Source organism: Lampetra fluviatilis, chromosome 38, assembly GCF_964198595.1.
Source record: "Lampetra fluviatilis chromosome 38, kcLamFluv1.1, whole genome shotgun sequence".
Lineage (NCBI taxonomy): Eukaryota > Metazoa > Chordata > Hyperoartia > Petromyzontiformes > Petromyzontidae > Lampetra > Lampetra fluviatilis.
In genome coordinates this window covers 11,576,763-11,604,495 of record NC_136312.1, presented here as the reverse complement: position 1 = coordinate 11,604,495, position 27,733 = coordinate 11,576,763, and the positions used below count along the sequence as shown (strand labels likewise).

The 27,733-nt window shown below is 48.8% G+C and overlaps 1 protein-coding gene across 5 annotated transcripts in view; it reads right to left on the bottom strand.

The window, feature by feature from the left end:
* Window positions 1-27,733, bottom strand: part of LOC144945659 (RNA-binding protein 10-like) — a 52,707-nt gene that overhangs the window by 22,022 nt on the left and 2,952 nt on the right. For all 5 annotated transcript variants that reach the window (XR_013639703.1, XM_078874223.1, XM_078874225.1 and 2 more), the window contains exons 3-7: window positions 25,697-27,284; window positions 14,775-14,924; window positions 12,686-12,752; window positions 6,975-7,048; window positions 536-607 (exon numbers count right to left, since the gene is read on the bottom strand). Coding sequence is in view for 4 of the 5 variants with exons in the window: in XM_078874223.1 (XP_078730349.1) it covers window positions 536-607; window positions 6,975-7,048; window positions 12,686-12,752; window positions 14,775-14,924; window positions 25,697-27,284 (1,951 nt within the window). In the remaining variant the exon portion in view is untranslated. The remainder of the gene's footprint in view (window positions 1-535; window positions 608-6,974; window positions 7,049-12,685; window positions 12,753-14,774; window positions 14,925-25,696; window positions 27,285-27,733) is intronic.

The following is a 27,733-nucleotide window of genomic DNA, read 5'->3' as shown; positions in this document are numbered from 1 at the left end:
CCACACGGAGCTCACCGCTCAGGTGATGGCTGCAACCTGGCATAATGAATCTATTTTAATCGATTGACGGACGCAGCGTCGCTTGAACTACGAGACGCAAAGACAAAGATCCCGTCGTGTAGCCTTAACAGACTGTGGGGGCAAGTGCTGTTAGCGGGCACCTATGAAGGCTGGCGCAGCACACGAGGGGGTGGGTGGCCAGCATCATGCCAGGCTGCCTTTGTCTCCCTAATGGCAACATTTACACACCACACAAGGTACTCATTTGTGGCTTAGCGAAGCTACGAGACACACATGCACACGAGGACTAGGAGAGTCCGGTAAGAATGGGGCCCGTGCCAAAGATGGGCAGCGCTGGCACACGCACGCACGTGCACACAGGCAGGCATGCAGGGACGTAGGCAAGCAGGGTCGTACGCACACAGGCACGTGCACAGGCAGGAGGGACGCATGCAGTCAGGCAGGCACGCAAACACGCAGGTAGGCACGCGGGTGCACGTGGGTACACGCGAGGGCATGCCCGTTCGTCGCTCACCGTCGGGCAGCGCCACAGGTTGCTTTGGCAGGGTTCGAGCGCCACTCTCTGTCCTCGCAGCAGCAGGTGGAACTGCAAGACAGCGGAGTGAGCGGCACACGGTCAGCGTCCCGGCGAGCGATCGCAGCGCGAGGACACGACCGCGTAATGCCACGAGACGCTCTCTCGCTCTCTCCCTCTCGTAATGCCACGAGACTCTCTCTCGCTCTCTCGCTCTCCCTCTCGTCCGTCTGTTAGTTCGCTCGTTCGCTCGGCCGGCCATTCAGCTCGGCGGGTGAATGACCCCGGCACGATCGCGAGTAAGCCTCGCGGAGCCCCGGAGGTTCCGCCGGAGAGTGAAGGCGGCCGAGCGGGGTCGGCATCGCGTGGTCTACCGTGTAGCAGCGGTGCGCCACGGTTTGCATGCGCTGCCAGCCGAGGAACGAATTGGCCGCCGACCCGGGCCCCCACCCGGGCCAAGTAAAACTAAACTATTAACTATTTTTATTTCAGCAGGAAAGGCCCACTGAGCTATATAGATATTTTTCAGAAGCGACCTGGCTTCACAAATGATAGCTCAATGAGAAGTGGCTTATCATCATCACGTGGACATTTATAGCAGCCAAATAATCTAAAACGCGTGACGTCGATTCTAAATGTGGAAGGAAAAACCAGAGGACCACGGGGAGAGAGAGAGAGACATGCAAACTGCACATATACAGCGGCAGGCGTCAGGGTCGGGATCGAACCCACGACCTCTCCCAATTCTCCCCCCAACCGCTCCCCCCTCCCCACTTATTTGATGCCCAGTGCCTGAGTCCCGGTGAAATGTCACAGCCGGTGATTAACACCGAAGCCAACGTGAGCCTTTGTCTGTCCATGTCTCAGTCGTTAACACTGAAGCCAACGTGAGCCTTTGTCTGTACACGTCTCAGTCGTTAACACTGAAGCCTCGGGGAGCCGTGGCGTGGGCTCCGCGAGTGTAAAGGTTCCCACTGCATCTTGGGGGCGCGTCAGTCTGGCTCTGAGCCACAGCGATTCTAACACCGATCCTAGTGGCGCAGCACTTTTGGCACGGGCACCGGATGCGAGGAATGAAACGATGGGGACCAACTGAATTCCCGCCGCTCTTCACTGATCAGCGAACTAAACAATTATTACCAGGTAAGGCCAACTCGACGGCAAAGCCACGTCTATTTTCTGGTTACTATTTATTATTTGCCTATTTTTATTTTGCCATGCTAAGGCCCCACTGAGCTGTGTAGCTCTTTGTCAGAAGCAACCTGGCCATCACAAATGACAGCTCAACAAAAGTGGCTTATCATGTGAAAACACTCTCAAATGCATGATGTTCATTATAAATGTGGAGGGAAAAACTGGAGGACTTAAGAGATAAATCCACGTGACCATGGGGAGAAAGAGAGACACGCAGACTCCAAATAAACAGCAGGCGTCAGGGTCGGGATCAAACCCACGACCTCCTGCATAGCAGGCGAGGTAGTTAACATCTCCTAGCCACCGTGATGATGATGAGAGACACGCAAACTCCAAATATACAGCAGGCGTCAGGGGGGTCTGGATTGACCCCGCGACGTCCTGCATACCAGGCGAGGTAGTTAACATCTCCCAGCCAGAAACTCGCCAATCCGTCAGCGTCAAGAGACAGCCGGGAAAGGGAGAGACCCCCCCCCACCCACAAGCGATCCCGTCACCGACGCCGCCGACAGCCGATTCGTCGACAAGAAACCCCGCCGCCCAAATTGAACGAGCGACGCGGCGCGTCTCAAGAGGCTCGGCGCAAGCGAAGCCGCGGCATCCGGCGGATGGAACGAAGCGTCGGCAGAGGTACGGCGGCGACGGCAGCTTCGGCCGTGGCCGTTTCTCGCGTCGTTTGTCGTCGCAACTCTCCGACCCGCACCCCTTGACTGGACGATGTGCAGTGGCAGAAGGAACTGACGTGTGTGTCAAATCACTTTCACGTGCCATTAAAGTGCACATAGCTTGGCACAAGTGCCGTGGTGATGTCACCGTCCCTTAGTGGCGAATGGCGATTGTTGTTGTGTTAGTGAGGAGCGGTAGTGTAGTGGTTCGCGCACTGCACAACAAATCTGGCGAACCGGGTTTGATTCCCGCTCATGGCCACCAGCAGTGACAATTATATTAACTGGTCCTGGGCATCACGTAGGTCAACTTAGCCTCAAATGAGAACCTGGTGCGGTGTGTAAACATCGCCACTAGGGAGCCAAAGGTGGTCGTGCGTGGTGCTGGCCACCCACCCCCTCGTGTGCCGTGCCGGCCTTCATAGGAGCTACTCTCTCACAGCCCTTGACCCAACAGTCTGCTTAAGGCTTCACAGGGGACCTTTGTCTGTGTCAATAAGTGGGCCCAACAACGATATTTGAATGTTAATATTCAGCTCTTACTCTTTGGTTCTTTCGGTAAAGTCACGTAGAAAATAAAATAATAATAGAACACTCTCTGGGGCTCCCCTGCCGCTGACTTAAGGGGCGAGTGGATACTCCACTCTGTGCGGTCGCCGAGGTCGACAGGGTGCCCCGGTGGCGCGATGGTAACACTTGTGGCCTCACTCCAACAAGGGCCTGGGTTCGATTCTCCAGTTTTTATGTTCTCTCCCACTGCATGGGTTTCCTCCGGGTTCTCTGGTTTCCTGCCAAAGCTAAAAATGTTAACCGCGCAATGTAACGTGCAACTAGCATTGGCCAAAACATCCCAGCGCTGCAAGACAAATTACCTCCAATCTACTCAACTGGGGGGATAGACATCGGCTAGATCACCCACTACCACAAAAACGTGACTTTACCGAAAAAAACCAAAGAGTAAGGCAGGAACCCTTCTTGAGAACAAGTCTTGAGACTCGGTGAGGCTTTCCCGAGCAAACACAACAATAACCAACGACCCACAGCAGTTCCACGTGTGCTGCCATTCTCCCATCGACCTCGAGCTCCTCATAGCTGAAGTGGTGAGGAGTCTAGGCCACGGGTCGGCAAGCCTGCGGCTCCGGAACCGCATGCCCGCCTCTTTGCGGACTGCTGCTTTGTGACCGTTATTCATGGAAGACCGTCGTCTCGTATTGCACCGCTTGAAAGCATTTTTTTTGGGTACAGAATTCGAAACAATGTGGTGCTTCTTGTTATCTTAGTTGCCGACCTCTGTTCTAAGCAAATACTGGTAAGTAAAAATAGTGAGTGGAGTTTGTGTGTTCTCCCCCTGCTCCACAGAGTGGCGTTTTTGTATACTCCCCCTGTTCTACAGTGAGAGTGAGTGTAGTTTGTGTTCCCCCCTGTTCTACAGAGTGGAGTTTGTGTGTTCCCACCTGTTCTACAGAGTGAGTGTAGTTTGTGTGTTCCACCCTGTTCTACAGAGTGGAGTTTGTGTGTTCTCCCCCTGTTCTACAGAGTGAGTTTGAGTTTGTGTGATCTCCCGCTGTTCTACAGTGAGTGGAGTTTGTGTGTTCTCCCCCTGTTCTACAGAGTGAGTGGAGTTTGTGTGTTCTCTCCCCGTTCTACAGAGTGAGTGAGTGGAGTTTGTGTGTTCTCCCCTGTTCTACAGAGTGAGTGGAGTTTGTGTGTTCTCCCCCTGTTCTACAGAGTGAGTGGAGTTTGTGTGTTCCCCCCTGTTCTACAGAGTAAGTGGAGTTTGTGCTCTCCCCCTGTTCTACAGAGTGGAGTGTGTGTGTTCCCCCCTGTTCTACAGAGTGAGTGGAGTTTGTGTGATCTCCCCCTGTCCTACAGAGTGAGTGAGTGGAGTTTGTATGTTCTCCCCCTGTTCTACAGAGTGAGTGGAGTTTGTGTTCCACCCTGTTCTACAGAGTGGAATTTGTGTGTTCCCCCATGTTCTAAAGAATGAGTGGAATTTGTGTGTTCCACCCTGTTCTACAGAGTGGAGTTTGTGTGTTCCACCCTGTTCTAGAGAGTGAGTGGAGTTTGTGCTCTCTCCTATTCTACAGTGAAAGTGAAACTGCGCTTTACACCATATGGCTCTGATAATAAAAAAACATTTTAGGAATGTTTCCATATGAACAGCATTACATTAGCATCTGAACAGTTCCCTATCAGTCGATATTTATTATTCAGCAAGTATGTACGCTAAACTTCTTTCGCACCGTACGTAGCCAACCGTGCTAGGAGGACAAACTAAACACAAAAAGCAGTTAGACAGAAATTAGTTTTCAACCTAGATGACGATGTAAAAGTGGGTAGCTCCAGTGGCTTCTTAATTTTCGATTTAAAGCTTTCGTGACTGCAGGGATTCATCATCTTGGTTCTTTCGGTAAAGTCACGTAGGAGAGAAGTAATAAAATAATAAAAATAAAACATAATAAAATAATTCTCACGACGTTTCGGCCACAACGCAAGCAGCCGTCCCTCAGGTGAAGAATGAAACACCACCAAATATACGCTCCAAGCTTGGTGGTGTTTCATTCTTCACCTGAGGACGGCTGCTTGCGTTGTGGCCGAAACGTCGTGAGAATTATTTTATTGTTTTATTTTTATTATTTTATTACTTCCCTTCTACGTGACTTTACCGAAAGAACCAAGAAGATGGCTTCTTAATGTCGGAAGGAAGAGCGTTCCACACGGCCACGGAAGCGCGTGTGAAATCGTGCGATGCGGTGACCTCCTTTGTTCGACGGCTAGCCGAAAGCCGCTGTGCTGCGAGGATGACCGGAGTTTGACATGGATAGTCACAAAGAAACCCTTCAATTATCTGAAATGTGTTATGCATACGCTTTGTATTAAAATTAAAAAGTAATCATGAAATTGCTGACGCATTACATCCTGGTTAACCACGTTGATGTGTGGTACCTTACTGAAGAGAGAAACACTGCCTATAAACTATGAAACCAATACATTCGTTTTATTTGACCAGGTAAAGCCCAATGAGCTACATAGTACTTTTTCAGAAGTAACCTGGCCACAAATGATAGCTCAACAAAGTGGCTTATCAGGTGGAAATGGATAGCAGTCACCAAATACTCTAAATGCATGTTTCACATGTGGTGGGAAAAAATGGAGAAACGAGGCGAAAAATCTTCGCAACCACGGGGAGAACACGCACACTTCAAATATACTGTATACCAGGTGAGGTAGTTAGTATCTCCGAGCCACTGCTAAGATTTCTCGACCTCACTCGTTATCTCGACAGGATAAAAAGAGGCTTTTAAAGACCCACTGTTGGTCTAAAGAATAAAAGAAAAACTGCCAACGCAACATCTTGACGTTGGGGGCATGCACGATGGTCGGGGAGACAACGCACAAACAACGTTTAAAACAACGGCACGCGACTTGCTTTGCCCGCGTGGAGTGAGGAGTTTGATCGCGGCAAGGAAATGAAACGGTGGCCACAAGGGTGGAAACGAGCCAAGCCAATCGTAAAAAAAATAATAAAATTTAAGAAAATCTGCCGCTACGATGCCTCTCGTGGCTCAAGTGGTTGTGCAGTTGAGGGCAAATGTAGCGAGAAGTAGGCAAGACATTTGGAATAAAAAATATCACCGGAGTGAAGAATGAAAGACATCTTGACGACCGTGAATGTTTATAGCAGTGGAAATGCGAAATAAAGTTAGTAAGTAAAAAAAACCCTTAACGATAAAACTAAGAGGCAAACAACCCCTCACCACAGACGGTTGCGCAAGAGAAAATAAGTGGTTTTCAGACGAGCCCTACAAACCTCAACTGGCGGAGCATCCCGAACGGTCTGGAGCAAGGCATTCCACACACGAGGCGCCCGACTACTGAACGCTCCATCATCACCCACCGAATGCAGATTTGTCCCACACACTCAGGTGCCCAGCTTTGGTGGATCTAAGTTGCCAGATAGGGCTATAGGGTCTCAGGAGATCGCCGGGATTTCATGCAGCTGAACCCCCATTCAGGGCCTTGAAATTCAAATTAACGGTCGCTCCAGTGACAAAACGTGTCTCAGTTATTCGGTCACCACAACACTTACGGTTCGTCCTTTTCTCATTTTAATCCTACTCCAAAAGTGCGGCATCCGCCACCAAAGCTCCCGCAGATTGGCACATCCCCTACACCCCCGCGGCCTTTGCCGGGCCCGCCGACCACGGCCTCTAATGGGCCTTTGCCGTTCCTGACGACGACGAGGAGGGGGAGGGCAGCGACCCCGCGGCTCAGTTTAACCCCCCCTCCATCGGCCTCCCCCTATCGGAACGCGAGGGATGGGGGGTGCCAACGCGACATGCGTGCGCGCGTGTCGCCACTCGGTCCACAACTCCCGACACAAAGAAAATTGTTTTGGTGAACCCACCGACCGCCCTCCCCCCACCCGCTAGGTGGCCGACCTCGCGCGCCGCGGGGGGGTGGGGGCGGCGAGGAGAAGTGGGGGGGTGGTGGGGGTGGGGGTGAGGGTGGGGGAAGGCAGCCAGGGGGCTCCTCCGCGGCCCGGTCTAAGGGACCGCGTTTGACCGTAGAAGGGCAACCTGATAGGCCTCCATCCATCTTGAAGCGTCGTGTAAGTGTATAAAATCCACGATGGCGAAACTGCGGCTCCAACCTAGAGGCGGCATTTGGATATAGACGCAACGTATTAGTGACGGCAGCATCCACACGCGGCAGCAGCTGCTGCTACACAACGGCAGCGGCGTCTGACAACATGAGGAAACCAGCCCCCCCCCCACCAAAGCCCTCCTCCAACCCCCCTACTTAACCACCCCCCCAAACCGCCTTCCTTACATTAAGAGCCGGGTCCACGCCCGAGCGACGACGGGCTGAGCGCGTTAAATCGCGCGAGCTGGCGATCGCACCCCCACGACCGCTTTGCCCACGTCCCAGCGAGCAGTTACACGCGGCAAGGATGCGAGGGGGCAGGGGCGGCGGCTCTTCGGGATCCAAACGAGCCAGGGGCCAAATCGCGGTCGCGACGCGACAAAGCGTGGCGTCGCGAGCGCGTGCCGCCGATCGCGATTTGCCCGAGCGGACGGCCGGCAAAGCCGACGACGGCACAACCGGGTCGCCGCGGGAGCGCAATTCGGTCGGGAGCAATCAATTAAGTTGTTGCGCGCAACCGATCCGCTCGGGTGTGGACCAGGCTCAAACGCAGAAGCACCTACACCTCCCTACCCATCCCCCCCCTCCCGTCACTCACTCGGCGCTACCCGTGCATACACCGATTCACCTTTTGTCGACTTAACGGGAGACGCAGATTTACACATTACACAGATGATGATGTTGTTGTTGCTGCTGTTGTGTGTGCCCGGCTGCCCAATACTGCACCGAATCGGGACATTCACAAAATATTGGGAGGGCAACCACAACAAGGCAAAGATCCCCTGTATAGCCTCAAATTTATAGGGCAAGTGCGGTTAGTTGGCACGGCACACGAAGGAGGTGGGTGGCCGGCACCACACCCAACCGCCTTTGTCTCCCCGGTGATGATGTTTAACTGAACATTGCACCAGGTACACATTTGAGGCCGAGTCTACATATGGGAAGCCCAGGACCGGTTCAGATAATCGTCACTCGTGTTGGTGGCCATGAGCAAGAATCTAACTTGGGCCGCCGGTGCAGAGAGCTAACCGCTGCACCACCGCTCCCAACGACAAAAAACAAAGGCAAAGGATCCCCACATCTAGCCTGAACATACTTTTGGGGCAAGTGCTGTTAGCAAGGTCCCAACCACACACACACACACGACCACACACTCAACGTAACTGCACCCAAAATAAACTCAATATTGCAACACTAATTTGGGTCCTATGATATTCACTACTTAAGTGCGTGTTTTGATATTACAGATCAACGCTTAGCTCGAGCACTTATAATATGTCCTCTGCCGACAACGCCGCGGTGGCAAGATGTTGACTTTCTCGCCTGACATCAAGGTTGTGGGTTTGATCCCGACCCCGACGCCTGTTTTGTATCTTTGGAGTTTGCGTGTCCCTCTCCCTCCACGTGTGGTCAAGTGGATTTTTCTCCGGTTCCTCCTGTTTTTCCCTCCACGTTTAGAATCAACGTGTGTTCAGAGTATTTGGCTGCTATAAATTTCCAGGTGACAATCAGCCGCTTCGTTGCGCTATAATTTGTGAGAGCCAGGTCGCTTCTAAAATAGAGCTACACAGCTCAGTGGGGTGTCACCACCGGGGTAAAATAACATTAGGCATTTTGTATAGCTTAGCGGCGCCGACCGTCGTAAACGAGGACAACGCTGCAATGGCAATGCGAGCCCGACACGAGGCTTCGCAAATCGCGGAATTCGCGACGTGCGAACGCTCTGCTTCCGTACCACCACCGACAAGTTGGCGCCTTCAATTACATTCTCTCAAGTTATCAACGACAGCCAAATTAACGAGCCGACGTTTTTTGTTTTGCCCGCGATATAACAGACGAACGAACGAAAAATCAGCGTAGCGGCACCAATCCCCCCACAGTGGGCGTTGGAAGACGAGACGCAATGCCAAGTGCGCTTGTCGCGTGCTAAAGCGTTCTTCCGAGACACGCTACCGGTTCTTGTGATAATCAACTCGTTATCATCATTATTACTTTATTAATGTGAACAAAAAATTCCATCATCATAATGTCAAAATATCAAAACAGCTGTCGGGGTGTGCCGGGGGGCGGTCCTTAAGTGTTAATATTAATTAAGCCACATCATCAAGCGCTTTTATTACTTTAGCGGCAGGATTGCTCTTTCACTCAGTCAGCACCCCGTTAATATCATTTACCCCTTTGCACTGCGATGACGTACGTGTAGGTAGTCAGTTACTCACGTATGTCATCGGAACGGGATCGGAAGAAAAACGAAATAACTTTATCGGAACTGAGGCTCCCAAAAGGCCACGCGGCGGGGGCGTGGCAGTTTGCCGCCGGCTATCGTAGAGTGGCCGCGGTCGTGCCGCTACGGTCGTCTGCGGTAACGACGTCTTTAGAAACAACGGCGCTCCTACTACGACCCTACACCGAACCACTCGCACGTTCAGAGATTCGGTGGTGAACGGGACATCCACCCTCCAACTCGCAGACAACTCGGAACAGTGATAAGTTTGCGAGTGTCAATGAGGCATTGTGACGAAGACTGGGAAAGCACGAAACGCTTCTCCACCGCCATAAAATGAACTTACAACTCGGTGAATGCTGTTACAATTATTACGTACACCACTTTATTAATCCACTGCTGGATCAATGCTGCCTCCCCACGCCGTGTCGAACATGGTGTGGGGGGGGGTGGCTGTTAGGCCATACTTCACCACGCTGGTCAGCGCGGACTGTATCCCAAGAACCGATTTGGGGCACCTCGCCGAGTATACAGGAGGTTGTGGGTTAAATCCCTACACTGACACCCGCTGTATATTTGGAGTTTGCGTGTCTATCTCTCATCGTCATCAGTGGCTAGTAGATGTTAACTACCTCGCCTGGTATAGAGGAGGTCGTGGGTTCGATCCCAACCCTGGCGCCTGCTGTATATTTAGAGTTTGAATGTCCTCCCCGTGGTCGTGTGGATTTTGTTTCCGTGTCTTCCGGTTTTTCCCTCCCCATTTAGAATCAGCGTGCGTTTAAGAGTATTTGGCTGCTATAAATGTCCACGTGATGATAAGCCACGTTGTTGTGCTATCACTGGTGGCCAGGTCGCTTCTGAAAAAGAGATGCATAGCTCAGTGGGCCTTACTTGGAAAATAAAAAACTTATTTCAGAGATATACTCGCCACTGATGTTAGCCGTGGCCGGGAATCCAACTCGGGTCAATTTGTTTACAGCGCAGTGCTCCAACCAATGCTGAATACAATAACTAAACATAGTTATTATTAAAACTGACCAGTGGATGGCAGTATGGATGGAGGTAAGCTGGATAGGATTAACTGTGCTTATCACACGTTCAATTCTCAATACAAATCTCAAACACTCCACTCTCCCAGGTGAAATTTTTCGCAAAAAGAAACAGATTTATTGTCAATATTTTTCATTGTAATTTATTTTGTAATTGTCCAAGTCAATATTTTATAACGTTGAATGCAAGTTCAGTGTGAACAAATAAACTAAAACCATTTAACTGTTAAAAAAACTTCCCCCCACCCCTTCCCTGGGGTCATTTCCATGCTAGGAAATTCAAAAGTGACCAGATGGAGCTCACAGCCCGATAATGGGGATATAGTTTGTTCAAGAAAAGTGTTGCTATGCAATCGGTAGCCCGGTAGCCACACACTATTGTTTAAAGGTGATACGTCTGCTAATTGCTACGATCATTATTATGATCATTATGATCGTAGCATTCAACAAACGGAAAACATTAAATCCTCAAAATATTCCCCTGGCAAATTTGCAAACACGGTCGACTATAAAACGCTGCGCGCGTGAAGTCTTAAACGTCAAGAAATATACAAGTCGACGTTTCCAGCAATGGTCCTTCTTCTGATGTGCTTTGAAGAAGGGTCATCGTCTGAAACGTCGCCTCATATTTTATTTTAATGCCATGCGCACACACAGATGGTGTTGCTGTTGTCGATGACACAGGAACATGTCGAGTTTTACTGCTGCACGTGCTTGTGCACCACTGCAAACGCAGCAGCAGCGGAGGCGGCGGCAGCATCACCAAATAATTAGTTTAACGCGTTCGTTTTGATGCTGCACGTCTTATAAATTTTGCGTAGACGCCGCCTTATCATAGCAACAATGTCAACCGCAACAGCACACACACACACACTGCCGCCACAGCAACCATGTGCACAATACATGAGTATGTGCCACGGTGGACTGCCCCCTCCCCCCACGCTTAACCACGGGCCTCCATAGAGCCAATGTGTAGTGTAGTGTATAGTGTAGTGTATAGTGTATATTAGTGTCGAGTATCGTAGTGTAGAGTAGAACCCCTCTAAACGACCACTCCTGTGTTAATGACTAATCGCTTAACGACGGGACCTCCAGAGAGCCCAATGTGTTCGTTTACCAACCATTCCCGTTAATGACGGGCAGTTGTAGGTACAGTAAATATTAATTAATGCATCGATTAACCATGTTGTTTCTTTTAATATTAGTTGTTTATAATGTTAATACATTTATGAATTAATATCCATTATTTAAATATGATAAAGTACTTTTTTGGTCACTTTTTATGCTATTGGAACGAATTAAGCCTTTAACAAGTATTTCCTATACTCACTTAATGACCAAATCAACGACCGGTTTCATCGGTAAGAGGGGTTCTGCTGTAAGAACGTTGAAATTGCTTCGCACCGTACATAGCCAACCGTGCTACTCAGAGGTGCGAGGGAAGGAAAACGAACTAAACACAGAAAGCAGTTCTAAAGAAATTAGTTTTCAATCTTGATGATACTAAAGTGCGTAGCTCCAGTGTCTTCCTAATATCGGAAGCGCATTCCAGATGGCCGCAGAAGCGCATCTGAAAGCGCGCGATGCAGTGACCATCTTTGTTCAATGGTTAGCCAAAATCCGCTTTTGGCTCACTATCGAACATGACCGGATGACTGGAGTTTGCGTATGATAACGTGTGATAACGTGTGATAACGTGTGATAACGTGTGATCGTACGTAGGTCCCAACAGCAGCACGTGGACATCCTTTTGAAGGGAGAGGGCTCTCCACCCATGCTCCAATGTGGAGACTCTCAACATGAGAGCAGAGTGGCAAAATGTTAACCACCTCGCCTGGTATACAGGAGGTGGCAGGGTTCGATCCCAACCCTGATGCCTGCTGTATATTTGGAGTTTGCATGTCGCTGTCCTCACGGTCGCGTAGATTTTTCTCCGAGTCATCCGCTTTTTCCCTTTACATGTAAAATCAACGTGCATTTGAGAATATTTGGCTGCCGCTATGAATTTCCACGCAAGGATGGTACGCCACTTCGTTCACCTATCATTTGTGATCGCCAGGTCGCTTCTGAAAAAGAGCTGTGTAGCTTAAGTGGGCCCCTTACCTGGTAAAATAAAAACAGTTTATAGTTTTAGTTAAATATTTTACTCTGTCCAGCGGACTCCGTGCCTACCGCTGATCGCCGCCGCTGCCCGGCCAAGGCTACGTTCACAGATACGTTCGTCGTCCCGCCACCCCCCACCAAAATCAGGCGCAAGCTCAGATTCTTCCGACTCTGCATCTTCCTCCATTTCGCACGATCGTCCCGACGCCGCAGAAATCGACAAGACGAAGTAAAAAAACGACGGCATGAAAAAGAGATCACATCTCACCTCGGAATTTTTTGAAGATCCTGACACTCCGCACGGGGCCATTGAACGTCTTCAGGAAGGCGCGAATCTGCGAGCAAAACGCGCAAGGTAATTCGGGGCAGGCGGGTGGGTGTTCCGCCCTCCACATCGCCACCGTACGTTAACTGTGAGTAAACCCAACCTTAACGACGACAACAGGAAACATTTAAAGTGTGCTGTTGTTGTTGTTGTTGTTCGGGGGGAAAATGTAAGGAACCGGAGAGGAAGGCCTAACAGAGGATGGGCTTGACGATGATATGAAAGATTGGTGGCAGACGGACGTGGACACTACTTGAGCGTATTGGTACAAGGCAAAGAGGAGAGAGGAAAAAAATGCCGAAATGTGGAGTGGGCACCTACTAGGGGCCATCTGCCTATGGATCATGATAATAAACCCAACCAATAATAGGTACTGCATAGTCAGATTAACATAATCCATTGTAATTTACATGACTACATTAACCTCCCTCTGGGTAGTCTTCACACCTGATAGGTTCACAGTGATGACATCAAATTTACTCGATATAAGATCGAAATAGGAAGACTTGTGCAGAATTTCGACAAATCGCCTGATGAAGCCAGTTGTTATCACCAGCGAAACATTGTAAGTAAAACCTTGGATTGCGAGCAAAATTCGTTCCGGAAACGTGTTTGTAATCCAAAGCACTCGTATATCAAAGCACTCGTGTATCAGTTGTGATCACGTGACACTCGGCAGACAATGCGTATACACGTCCTCCTCGTATTGCAAGACCTCACTCGTTTATCAAATTAATATTTATTTAAAAAATTTGCTCGTCTTGCAAAACACTGGCAGACCAAGATACTCGCAATCCAAGGTTTTACTGTACTTAAATTGCAAATGTTGTGGGTTTACTCTCCAACACACCGGTGTGCTAAAGTAGTAACTACTAGTAGGCGCATTGGGACAAAACTCTCTATCTGGACGTGTCGGGTGGTGGCTGGTTCACGACACTTTCATATTTACGTGATTGAACTAAAAAACGGTGGATAATATTGGTCGCAAAAGCCCTACTATGTGTTAAAATTACATCGGCAGTGGGGAGACAAAGGTGGCAGGGCGTGGTGTTGGCCACCCACCCCCTCGTGCGCCGTCCCGACCTTCATAGGTGCTGGCTAACACCACTTGCCCCAACAGCCTGTTGTAGGCTACGTGGGGTATCTTTGTCTTTCTATTGTTATTGCTACGTTTGTTCACTCAGGAAAGCTTCACGTCGAGTCTCAAGACTCTTTTTCAGGGAGGGTCTTGCAAGGTTTTTCGCTGTAGGGAGATGTTGATGTTTCCGTAATACCCATTGAGTAATTTGCAGGTACATTTTTCAGCAACTAGAAGTTTTGTCCAATGCCAGTTACATTGTCTGTCTGCGTGTATTTTAGCTGTAGGAGGAAACCGGAAACTCCAGAGGAAACCCATGCAGGATAGGGGGGGGGAAGAGAATTCAAAATCCACACTCATTTACTCACACTCACTCACCAACTCACAATCACTCGCACTCATTCACACACTGCAGAAGAGAGCTCCACAAACTCTCACATACACTCACTCACTCTCACTCTGCATAACAGGGGAAGAACACAAACTCCACACAGAAAAGGCACCCGAGCCGGGAATCAAACCTAGGCCCTTTCTTGCCGCGAGGCACGAGTGTCGTCACGGTCAACCTGCCGCCCATAAATTATAAACGTAATGGGGGAAAAAAAACTGAACGCTTTTGTCAACAACACTTTGTGTGCGTGGCTTTGAATGAGAAAAATATATAATAGGCAAGATATTGGGTGGGGTGGGGAAATGGCGCTCCTTCAGGGCATACGAAGACTCAATAATGTAAATTGTTGCTTGGTGGAGTTTGGTGTTGTTATTGTTGGTGGTGTTGGTGGTGTTTGGTGGTGTTATTGTTGGTGGTGTTTGATGGTGTTATTGTTGGTGGTGTTGTTATTGTGTGGTGGTGTTGTTATATGGTGTTATTGTTTGGTGGTGTTGGTGGTGTTATTGTTGGTGGTGTTATTGTTGGTGGTGTCGGGTTGCCCAGGACCCACATCCGACCGTTACCTCCTCCTGTTCCACGTCATGGGGAATGTCGCGCAGAATGACCGCGGGACCCGACACCCCGACGGGGTCGTTCTCGAGCTCCGGCTCGCCGGGGTCGCGGTCCTGCGCGCGGAACCTACCCGACAAGACGTCGTCGAGGCTAACGCGCTCCTAGCAGGCAACACGACAACGGCACGCCAAGTTAGTGGACAGACGTACGAAGACAAAGATCCCCACATTGATCACACGCACGTAGACACACGCACGTAGACACACGCACGTAGACACACGCACGTAGACACACAAACGCTCACGCATATAGATAACACGCACACCGAGACACAAACTCGGAATTTTCAGGTTTGTAGCGTAGTGCGCCAACCTGTTGTATGTGTCGGAGTTATGAAATTTTGATGAAAATAATAAAAATTAATAATTTTCCAAAAAATGCGCAAATCGCATTAATTATGTTAATGTGTGTATTAACATGCATAAATTATGATAATGCATGTGATTATATGCATATATTATGATAGTGTGAGTAATCGTATGCATCAATTATGATAATCGCGGAGATAATCGTAGTAATGTCTGCGGATGCTTGCGATGATGTTAATGTGAGCGGTTGTGGTAATTAGGCTCAGCTTCGTTTATCCAGAGTTATGTCAATCAGGATAACACGATGATCAATGATTAAACGTTTACCGATTATCCTAGCGTGTGTTATGATATTTAGGTCTCCATTTTCATATCTCATCACAGGATACAGTTATCAAAAATAAGATGGTTTTGCATGGACTTGGAAAGAAGCACTCGAACAGTTGGTGTCAAGCAATTTTATTCTAACAAGCATGTGACATTCTATCATGCAGGTCGAACATGCGTCAATAATTCATGAATAACCAAACCCCTATACATTTGCGATATCATGCATTCGATTAATATGAATAACTCAAATTCTTATGCAATTGCGAGATTAAGCATTGACTAAAATGAATGAATAAACACTTATGCATTTACTAAATTGAATAACTCAAAACTCTTATGCATTTTCGATATTGTGCATTCGACTAATATTGATAACTAAAATTCTTATGCAATTACGAGATTAAGCATTGACTAAAATGAATGAATGAACACTTATGCATTTACTAAATTGAATAACTCAAACTCTTATGCATTTTCGATATTGTGCATTTAACGAACTGAATGACCAAAAATTATTATGCAATCGTAACCTCTACCTCTCCACCAGGCATCTCATTAGTTCGTTTTTGTATCGATCACCATCGGCGACTGGCCGAGTTTGAAAACAAGCATGACACATTTCGTTTTGCGTTAATAAAAGCACTTATTGTATCCCCGAGGCGAAAGTATATGTCAATAGATTCATCGGTAAGTATAATATTCTTTTAACGGAATGTTGGAGTCAATGGTGGGTGAGGGCGTGTTGCGGGAGAGCTAATCTGGCTCTGTTTTAATTAATTCTTCGGCGAGGCTCTATGACAAAGGAAACTGGTTTGACAAGATTTTCTCTGTGTTTCCTCGAGTCTGTATGTGGGGAGTGATACAACCTCTCTGCCGTCTGTGCGAGTTGCAGCTGACACTTTCTCCGCGATGAGGTGAGCGGCGGCGCTTGGCGGCGCTTGGCGGCCCTCGGTAGCTGACGGCGCGGTGGCGCGCTCTCGGTAGCTGACGGCGCGGTGGCGCGCTCTCGTAGCTGACGGCGCGGTGGCGCGCTCTCGGTAGCTGACGGCGCGGTGGCGCGCTCTCGTAGCTGACGGCGCGGTGGCGCGCTCTCGTAGCTGACGGCGCGCTCTCGTAGCTGACGGCGCGGTGGCGCGCTCTCGTAGCTGACGGCGCGGTGGCGCGCTCTCGTAGCTGACGGCGCGGTGGCGCGCTCTCGTAGCTGACGGCGCGGTGGCGCGCTCTCGTAGCTGACGGCGCGGTGGCGCGCTCTCGTAGCTGACGGCGCGGTGGCGCGCTCTCGTAGCTGACGGCGCGGTGGCGCGCTCTTTCTCTCCACTGCTGGATGACGAGTCGGTTCTCGTTGGTTGTCGCTCTGGCGATGAACGATGCTTTCGCTCGTTGCTGATATTGACGTTGGGTTGAAGTTGTTGGCTCGAGAGTGATAGCTGGAATCTCCGTCCGTTTCACTCGCAGCTCGGCGGCTCAGTGTAGTAATTCTTCTTAGGTGGTGCAGACCTCGGCTTGTAGCAGCACGTCGCTACCTCGCGATTCTCGTCATGCTGGATGACGAAGGCTTCTTGACGATCTGTGGTGGAGTCGAAGCCCTGGCGATGTGTGGTGGAGGGCCAGGCCCCTGACGAAGTGAGTTGAATGGATTTTTCCCCGGCTTATATTGAGAAAAATCCCCTCCGTTTCCCGAGTTGTTCAAAGTCTGTCATAAAACCTTCCTATGTGTGACCATCTGCATCCGTGTGTGTGTCCGTCCGTGTGTTTCGCTTTGAAGACACAGTTGTTGTCGTTCTGGAAGGGGGGGGGCTCGTGACGGCGCCAACGAAGTTATACATTAGCCAGACCGATGATTCGCGTCGAGTTATATATATATAAAAGAGATATTCGAATCCATGTTTTTGTTACTGAATAATATTTGTCGCGACAACCTACGCGTTAAGCGAGCTTAATTATTTCCGCCCTCGCTCGGGGATCATATCTTTTGTCTCACACAGCTTAAGTTGTTTTGGTTTGGAAGTTGAAATGCGACTTATTCCATTATGCCCCAGTTATGCCGAAACCGTGTTCCCGATGTTTCATCGTGACCCGATCTCTCATGGAGATGTTATTCCTTGCGTGTGCAATTTTTGCTGTCCGTGTTGTGGGAAGACAAAGACGGTTGTTTCCACGGTGGAAGCGCCCGGCGCATGCGCTTATTTATTTATTTCTGAGAGCGTGTTAATTTCCTTTGAGCCATTGCCCGGGAGTTTTATTGGTGTCATTTCCCGGCTTTGTGCCTGCGTGTGGAGATCCTCTCGGAAAGACAAAGACGGTCGTGTTGCTGCTGTTGTTTTCAGGGGGTTGTTGTGTTTGGTTAATTTTGAGAGCCTTATTCACCGTTAGCTCCTAGGATATTCACTTTAATTCCGTACTTATTATTTGACTTCTTGTGATTATTTAATCTGCTATCCCGGCTAAGAATTTTGTTTTGGAGCGAAATATATGCCATAATTGTTCTTCGATGCTTCGGCCCGGCCGTGTAGAAATTCTATAAAGGTAAATAATGTCAGTATTTAATTAACAATGATGGGTCGCGATTCTGGTGCAGACTGTAGTCTGATTTTCAATTGTAGTGAGGATGGATACTGTTTGCTTACTTCATGGCTAAGTTGTACTAGTTTGTCTAACATGGTTCAAAACCCGTTTGTGTTTTTTTGTTAATGTTGTTCCTTTGTTAAGAATATAATTATATATTTCGTGGCCTGGTTTTGTACTTATAAAAGGGTTTTTTTCCCTTTACGAACGGATGTTTCTTCCAGAACCCCCCCGGCTACCATTCCCCCCTCCCTTGTTCCTCTTGTGTGAAATTCGGGGAGTTTTTTTTATGATCTTGATTACCCTTCTTTCATGCCCTCTTTCCTTTGAAATGAGGTGTGCGCACATCTGTGTTAGTGTGTGGGGGCCTCTGTGGGAGTGTGAGGGCGTGTCCGTTCTCACGTTGCCCCGTGTATATTAAAAAACGATATTATCTATGTTGGCAGAATAATTCTTAAAAAAAAAATAATTTTTAAAATTAAAAAGGGGGGCATATATCCAACAGTCCGCCCTTTTGAAAATTATCAGGGGTCGATTTGGCCACTGGCGAATTTTCAAACAAAGTAATGCCCCCTTTTTATGTCATGCATCCCATCAGCCGCCCTTACTCTCGGCGGTTATTTCTTACAACGCGCGTGCACGTATTACAATCTTAATCTGGTTACATCTGAATTAGCAAAGGAAATAACAACCGTTAACATCGATATTGCGTTACATTGGTTCTCGTACATCATAATTCCGACGAATATTCATTTTTGTTTTTGCTTACCATGGTTACATTTGAATTAAGCAAGGAAATTAACAACACGTTAAAACATCGATATCATCAGTTACATGGTTCTCATACATCATAATTCCGACGAATTTCATCTTTGTTTTTGTTAAATCCTGGGAAACGCTAGGTAGCGGTTTCGAACGCATTTATGCGTCACCTTCCTCATGTTGCCTGGTTTACCACTTATCACTTTGATAATTCGATCACGGTTTTCGGGTTCGTTTTTGTAATTTTCTCTCTCACTCTCTCGCGTCGTGGGAGTGTGTGGTGAAAAATTGTGCTGTACATAATCAGAATTCGCGCACACAACCCACTTTGACACTTGGTTCGTGGCATTCGCTCTCTCTGCGATTACATGCACATTTGCCGAGTTTGTGTGTCGATTTAATTCTGTCCCTCGTAATGTTGCCCTCTTTGTTTTTACGAGTGTGTTAGATTTTAACACCATTCCCGATATGTCATGAACATTTGTCTCCATTTTAGCACTCCGATCCACGTACATTTTGGTTTCCCTTGGATATTTTTCATTCAAAGGCTCACGCCTGCGCTCCTCAGGGCGTGTCTCTGTGTGCTCTCTTTGTCTCTGCTGTCTGTTATCTACTGTCCGATCACGCCTCAATGCAACCCCGCACCCGATCCGCGCGCCTTTCACAAGAGCACCGCCCGTGTTTTTGCCCGCCCTGTCACCTGCAGCCTGCTTGTATTTCCCATTGAGCTCGGGGTTTAACAAAACCTCGGCGGGTGGTTCATCATGTATTTGTACCGCATTCTGTGTTATTCCTCTATTCCCTCCTGGTATAGCCGGTGGAGGAATTGGTCGGAATTGGATCGATTGTGTTTGACCTCCCCTCTTGCGATTCTCCTGAATGTTCGCATCCATACTTCCGCGGTCTGTGTAACACCTTCCCGCTAGGTGGTTATCTCGCCATCTCTGTGCATAATTTGAGCCTTGCGTGTGTCGTGGGATGGGGTGTTGATATGGTTCTGTTCTGAACCTCTCCCTCCTACGATTCTCGTACATTTTTGGCCCAGTGTTTTTCCCATTTGGGTGCCAAATTTTTTTTGGATTGTTACTTCGCCATCTCTGTGGGTAATTTTGACCTTGTGTGTGTCGTGGCATGGGGTGTTGGTATGGTTCTGTTCTGAACCTCCCCCTCCTGCGATTCCTCTGAATGTTCGGCTTTGTGCCGCTCTCATTCTCGTGCCAACCTCTCTCTGGGTTATTTTGCCACAGGTGCGTGTGTGTTTGCTCTTCTAGGCATTGTGGGACTGTTCGGTGATTTTTATTCCTCTCTGAGAGGCTGGGTTCCTTATCCCTCTCCCTGTGTTCTGGATCCGAATTCTGATTCTTAGCTCTGTACAACCATGCCATGTACGCCTTGCTCTCTATGCGGCGTAAGGATGCGGTTTCTGGATTCAAAACCATTCTCACCCTTTCTGTAATCTCTGGGCTCAAGGATTCAAAAAACATAATTTTGAACATTTTATCTCCTTCGTGGTATTGATTCACATCGCCTGCGTAATACGCTCTTTTAAATTGTACGAGGTAGTCACGTGGATCTTGGTCCATGCCCTGGGTCATCGATTTTACAGCATAAAACCCTTCAGTGAGTGTCGAATATTCTCCAAACTTCCGAATCACTGCCAGGCTCAGTTGTTTAAAATCATTTCTAACCTTGTGTGGTAGTGACTTTACCCATGGAATAGAATCTTTATGTAAGCTTCGTTTCAACAAACTCGCTTTTTCATCCCGTCTCATCAGCCCTCTAATCATTGCCTCCTCTTCTATTGTTGCGATATGTGTGTGGATATCCATAGTCTTATTGTGGGGGTCAAAATCGGGAATTCTGATTAGAGCCTTGTCCATCAATTTAAGGGTTTTACTGGTGAATAGGTATTCCGAAAGTTGATTGCCGACAGCGTCATCATCAAACAAGTTATCATCAGGCAATCTGTCACTTTTATCTGTTCTGTGTGGGGCGTGATTAAGCGGTGTGCATTTCCTGTGTGCGCGCCCAGTGCCGTGTCGCTCGTGTTGCCATTTCCCTTCAGTTTTTGCCTCTGCCCTTAGTGGAGCACGTCCTGTCGACTTTACTTTAACATTTTGCTTCCCTCTATCTGTGAAGTTGTCAATCTCACATGTTTTTGTTTGCATATGTATCTCTCCATCCCTTCTCTCGAATTGTGAAGGTTTCTGTTTGTCAAGGATTTTTTGTTCGATATCCATAATTTTTTTGCGATTAGTCCCTGGACTCTGTCCACGTACCCAAGAGTGTGATTTAATGTTACTTCCATATTTATTCTGTGGATCCACGTCTGTGAGTTTCGCTGGTGTCGCGAGCCCTGATTTCTCCTCCCTTACGATGGTGTGAGGACATTTTTCCTCGTTTATTAGAGACGATTTCTCTCCTGTTTCCATTCCGAATTTTCCTTCATTCCACCATCCCTGTCTGTATGCCTGTGTGAAAAGGCATGAGTCCTGTCCTGCCTTCTCTGCAGCTTTTGCATCGTGTTCGCCTTCCTTACATTTTATCCAGTCAATTAGTTTCCCCCGAGGTGTGTTCGTGTTATCGATACAGCTCCCTTCCCATATGTCTCTCTGACTGTACTGCTTTGTAACAGATTGGTCGGTACGTTTTAATACGAGTTCCCCGTACCCCGTAACCCATTCAAAAATTATTCCTAATCCTAGCATCTTAGGTATGGCAAGAGTTACTTTGACAATTCCTTTTAGAGTGCATATAAAACAATTATCTCACAGAGTGTAGTCAGTTTGACTCGAGCTATTGTTATTTTCCGATTCAGAGTGCGTACCTCTAACACCATTTATCACAGGGTGCAATCGGTTTGATACGATATTATCTTAATTCCACTGTCTCTGTTTCAACCTGCTATTCTGGGTTTTAACCTTAGAGGGCGTTTTTTTTGTTTTACGCCCGTTTACAATCACAATGCAATGTTTGGTCACGATATTCTGGTTAACACGAAGTGATTCATTCCATCATCCATGCAAAACACTGTCTGTGAGAAATCCCGGACGACGCCACCCATTATGTTGTATGTGTCGGAGTTATGAAATTTTGATGAAAATAATAAAAATTAATAATTTTCCAAAAAATGCGCAAATCGCATTAATTATGTTAATGTGTGTATTAACATGCATAAATTATGATAATGCATGTGATTATATGCATATATTATGATAGTGTGAGTAATCGTATGCATCAATTATGATAATCGCGGAGATAATCGTAGTAATGTCTGCGGATGCTTGCGATGATGTTAATGTGAGCGGTTGTGGTAATTAGGCTCAGCTTCGTTTATCCAGAGTTATGTCAATCAGGATAACACGATGATCAATGATTAAACGTTTACCGATTATCCTAGCGTGTGTTATGATATTTAGGTCTCCATTTTCATATCTCATCACAGGATACAGTTATCAAAAATAAGATGGTTTTGCATGGACTTGGAAAGAAGCACTCGAACAGTTGGTGTCAAGCAATTTTATTCTAACAAGCATGTGACATTCTATCATGCAGGTCGAACATGCGTCAATAATTCATGAATAACCAAACCCCTATACATTTGCGATATCATGCATTCGATTAATATGAATAACTCAAATTCTTATGCAATTGCGAGATTAAGCATTGACTAAAATGAATGAATAAACACTTATGCATTTACTAAATTGAATAACTCAAAACTCTTATGCATTTTCGATATTGTGCATTCGACTAATATTGATAACTAAAATTCTTATGCAATTACGAGATTAAGCATTGACTAAAATGAATGAATGAACACTTATGCATTTACTAAATTGAATAACTCAAACTCTTATGCATTTTCGATATTGTGCATTTAACGAACTGAATGACCAAAAATTATTATGCAATCGTAACCTCTACCTCTCCACCAGGCATCTCATTAGTTCGTTTTTGTATCGATCACCATCGGCGACTGGCCGAGTTTGAAAACAAGCATGACACATTTCGTTTTGCGTTAATAAAAGCACTTATTGTATCCCCGAGGCGAAAGTATATGTCAATAGATTCATCGGTAAGTATAATATTCTTTTAACGGAATGTTGGAGTCAATGGTGGGTGAGGGCGTGTTGCGGGAGAGCTAATCTGGCTCTGTTTTAATTAATTCTTCGGCGAGGCTCTATGACAAAGGAAACTGGTTTGACAAGATTTTCTCTGTGTTTCCTCGAGTCTGTATGTGGGGAGTGATACAACCTCTCTGCCGTCTGTGCGAGTTGCAGCTGACACTTTCTCCGCGATGAGGTGAGCGGCGGCGCTTGGCGGCGCTTGGCGGCCCTCGGTAGCTGACGGCGCGGTGGCGCGCTCTCGGTAGCTGACGGCGCGGTGGCGCGCTCTCGTAGCTGACGGCGCGGTGGCGCGCTCTCGGTAGCTGACGGCGCGGTGGCGCGCTCTCGTAGCTGACGGCGCGGTGGCGCGCTCTCGTAGCTGACGGCGCGCTCTCGTAGCTGACGGCGCGGTGGCGCGCTCTCGTAGCTGACGGCGCGGTGGCGCGCTCTCGTAGCTGACGGCGCGGTGGCGCGCTCTCGTAGCTGACGGCGCGGTGGCGCGCTCTCGTAGCTGACGGCGCGGTGGCGCGCTCTCGTAGCTGACGGCGCGGTGGCGCGCTCTCGTAGCTGACGGCGCGGTGGCGCGCTCTTTCTCTCCACTGCTGGATGACGAGTCGGTTCTCGTTGGTTGTCGCTCTGGCGATGAACGATGCTTTCGCTCGTTGCTGATATTGACGTTGGGTTGAAGTTGTTGGCTCGAGAGTGATAGCTGGAATCTCCGTCCGTTTCACTCGCAGCTCGGCGGCTCAGTGTAGTAATTCTTCTTAGGTGGTGCAGACCTCGGCTTGTAGCAGCACGTCGCTACCTCGCGATTCTCGTCATGCTGGATGACGAAGGCTTCTTGACGATCTGTGGTGGAGTCGAAGCCCTGGCGATGTGTGGTGGAGGGCCAGGCCCCTGACGAAGTGAGTTGAATGGATTTTTCCCCGGCTTATATTGAGAAAAATCCCCTCCGTTTCCCGAGTTGTTCAAAGTCTGTCATAAAACCTTCCTATGTGTGACCATCTGCATCCGTGTGTGTGTCCGTCCGTGTGTTTCGCTTTGAAGACACAGTTGTTGTCGTTCTGGAAGGGGGGGGGCTCGTGACGGCGCCAACGAAGTTATACATTAGCCAGACCGATGATTCGCGTCGAGTTATATATATATAAAGAGATATTCGAATCCATGTTTTTGTTACTGAATAATATTTGTCGCGACAACCTACGCGTTAAGCGAGCTTAATTATTTCCGCCCTCGCTCGGGGATCATATCTTTTGTCTCACACAGCTTAAGTTGTTTTGGTTTGGAAGTTGAAATGCGACTTATTCCATTATGCCCCAGTTATGCCGAAACCGTGTTCCCGATGTTTCATCGTGACCCGATCTCTCATGGAGATGTTATTCCTTGCGTGTGCAATTTTTGCTGTCCGTGTTGTGGGAAGACAAAGACGGTTGTTTCCACGGTGGAAGCGCCCGGCGCATGCGCTTATTTATTTATTTCTGAGAGCGTGTTAATTTCCTTTGAGCCATTGCCCGGGAGTTTTATTGGTGTCATTTCCCGGCTTTGTGCCTGCGTGTGGAGATCCTCTCGGAAAGACAAAGACGGTCGTGTTGCTGCTGTTGTTTTCAGGGGGTTGTTGTGTTTGGTTAATTTTGAGAGCCTTATTCACCGTTAGCTCCTAGGATATTCACTTTAATTCCGTACTTATTATTTGACTTCTTGTGATTATTTAATCTGCTATCCCGGCTAAGAATTTTGTTTTGGAGCGAAATATATGCCATAATTGTTCTTCGATGCTTCGGCCCGGCCGTGTAGAAATTCTATAAAGGTAAATAATGTCAGTATTTAATTAACAATGATGGGTCGCGATTCTGGTGCAGACTGTAGTCTGATTTTCAATTGTAGTGAGGATGGATACTGTTTGCTTACTTCATGGCTAAGTTGTACTAGTTTGTCTAACATGGTTCAAAACCCGTTTGTGTTTTTTTGTTAATGTTGTTCCTTTGTTAAGAATATAATTATATATTTCGTGGCCTGGTTTTGTACTTATAAAAGGGTTTTTTTCCCTTTACGAACGGATGTTTCTTCCAGAACCCCCCCGGCTACCATTCCCCCCTCCCTTGTTCCTCTTGTGTGAAATTCGGGGAGTTTTTTTTATGATCTTGATTACCCTTCTTTCATGCCCTCTTTCCTTTGAAATGAGGTGTGCGCACATCTGTGTTAGTGTGTGGGGGCCTCTGTGGGAGTGTGAGGGCGTGTCCGTTCTCACGTTGCCCCGTGTATATTAAAAAACGATATTATCTATGTTGGCAGAATAATTCTTAAAAAAAAAATAATTTTTAAAATTAAAAAGGGGGGCATATATCCAACAAACCCCTACACTACCGTCCCCCACATAGACACACAAAGATACACACGTACATATAGACAGAGATCCCCCGTGTAGCCTTTATAGACTGTTGGGGCAAGTGCTGTTAGCGAGCGCTAATGAAAGCCGGCACGGCACCCGAGGGCAGTTTTGCGGCTAGCGTGGCAGCAGGGTTAAGTGGTAACACTCGCAGCCGCACAGGAAGGGCCAAGGTTTGATTCCCGACCAGGGCACCTTTCTGTGTTGTGTTTGTAAGTTCTCTGTCCGATCTACAATTGTTCCCATCCAGTTTCCACCCATAGCTAAAACAAACCATACAATGTAACTGGTATTTGCCAAAAATATTCCATTACCTAGAAATTACTCAATTGGGCATTCCACATGGCAACAGAATGCGAAAAACTTGGCAGGGCCCATCGTGAAAACGAATGTAACGACTGCACCACGCTCACCCATCTGTTGGTCTTGTCGCGCCGGTGCTGGCTGGCGGCCAGAGCGTCGTCTTCCAACCGCGCGCTCTGCTTCACGCTCGCGTCTGCCCTATTGCTGCCGGGCGACAGCCTCGCTCGGTAGTCAACGTCTCGAAAATCGTGATCGCCACGACTATCACCGCGATTATCGCCTCGATTATCGCCTCGACTTTCGCCGCGAATATCGACGCAATTATCGCCGCGAATATCGCCGCAATTATCGCCGCGAATATCGCCTCGATTATCACCGTGCTTGTCGCCACGACTTTCGCCGCGAATATCACCGCGAACATCGCCGGGACCATCGCCACGACAGTCACCACGACTGTCGCCACGACTGTCGCCGCGACTGTCCCCGCGACTGTCGCCGCGAATGTCGCCGCGAATATCGCCGCGACTGTCGCCGCGGCTGTCACCGCGAATATCGCCTCGATTATCACCGTGCTTGTCGCCACGACTTTCGCCGCGAATATCACCACGAACATCGCCGCGACCATCGCCGGGACCATCGCCACGACAGTCACCACGACTGTCGCCGCGACTGTCGCCGCGACTGTCGCCGCGACTGTCGCCGCGACTGTCGCCGCGACTGTCGCCGCGACTGTCGCCGCGAATATCGCCGCGACTATCGCAACGGCTATCGCCGCGACTATCGCGGCGACTGTCACTGCGACTGTCACTGCGACTATCACCGCGACTATCGCGATCCTGCCTGTCCCTTCGCTCCGGGCGGTCCCGGCGGTCCGAAGAATGGTAGTCCCTCCTGCGCGATAGCGACTCTCCATAGCCGCCACCACCGCCGCCACCGCCGCCGCCACTCCTAAAGCCGCCCTCCAGACGGGTGTCGCGGTCTTTGCCGGGCTCTTCCTTCCCCTTAAAGACGGTTTCATTCAGAGGCACGGGCGGCACGAAACTGCCGACGCCCTCCGCTGGCACGGCGCCCCTCTGCTCCAGGGTGAAGTGAGCACCCGTGACATTTTCTGGTGGGGGTGGCAGCGAGATTCTGTAACCGCTGGGGGTGAATCTGGCCACGGCCCTCTGGTCCCCGTACTCGCTTTGGCCAAAGGGTATCCTTCCCACCTCTACTCCAGCCGCAGCGGCCCCGACGTCAGCCCGGTACTCTTCCCTGGCGTCGCACTGCAGGCCAGCGCCGCTTTCGCGGGCCTCGTGAAACTCCACCGGGGGGCGGTAGTCGTCCCAGTAGCCTCGAACGTTGTCTCGGGGTCCCCTCTGACCCAGCGGATCCATTGAGCGGTGGCCGGCGACGGGCCCGCGGAAATCGGCCACTTGGCTTGGGTTGGCGGGTGCCCCGTATCCCCCGGGGGGCGGCACGCGCGGGAATACGCCGTCCCAGTTTCTCGTGCCGTCCCCCGGCCAGAAATTCGACTGCAGCGTGCCGCTCGTGGCGCCCGACTGCCACAACTCGTCGGCAGGAATTTGGCTCCCCGTGAGTTGCTGCTGCTGCTGATAGGCGTCGGGTGGCTGCCAGTACTGGCCACCTTGCCCCTGGGCCTGTGAAAACCTCTCCCTCTCTCCGGGTCTGCCTCCAATGCCCTCATAGGGCCCTCTCCTGCACGGACACAATCACAGGAACAGCATCACACTGTGAGTTGCTGAAAGATTCAGTCCCGACTCTACAACAAAACTTTTCTTAAATTCACAAATCGGAAAGGGAATAGCTCTAAGTCTTGTGAGTCCAAATTGTATTTGATATGTTTTCGTCTGTTGACTAACTAGTACAATATTCACCTCAATTACACTTGATGTTTCTGTAACTTAACTTCGCGATGAATAGTCCAGCGGTAGCGTGTTCGCCACTTGCTTCGGAGGTTCATCCTTCGAACCTGGCAGGCCGCCCTGGTTATTCCCGCGGGGTGTACCGACAATAGAATGCGTGCCGTCGTCTTCGCGGTAGATATTAAAGATCACCTGCCGTTATTCTAAACGCCTAGAGGCCAATTGTGTGCCGGTGTCACATGGCTCGATTAGTACGATACACTGCAAAACCGCTACCCCTGC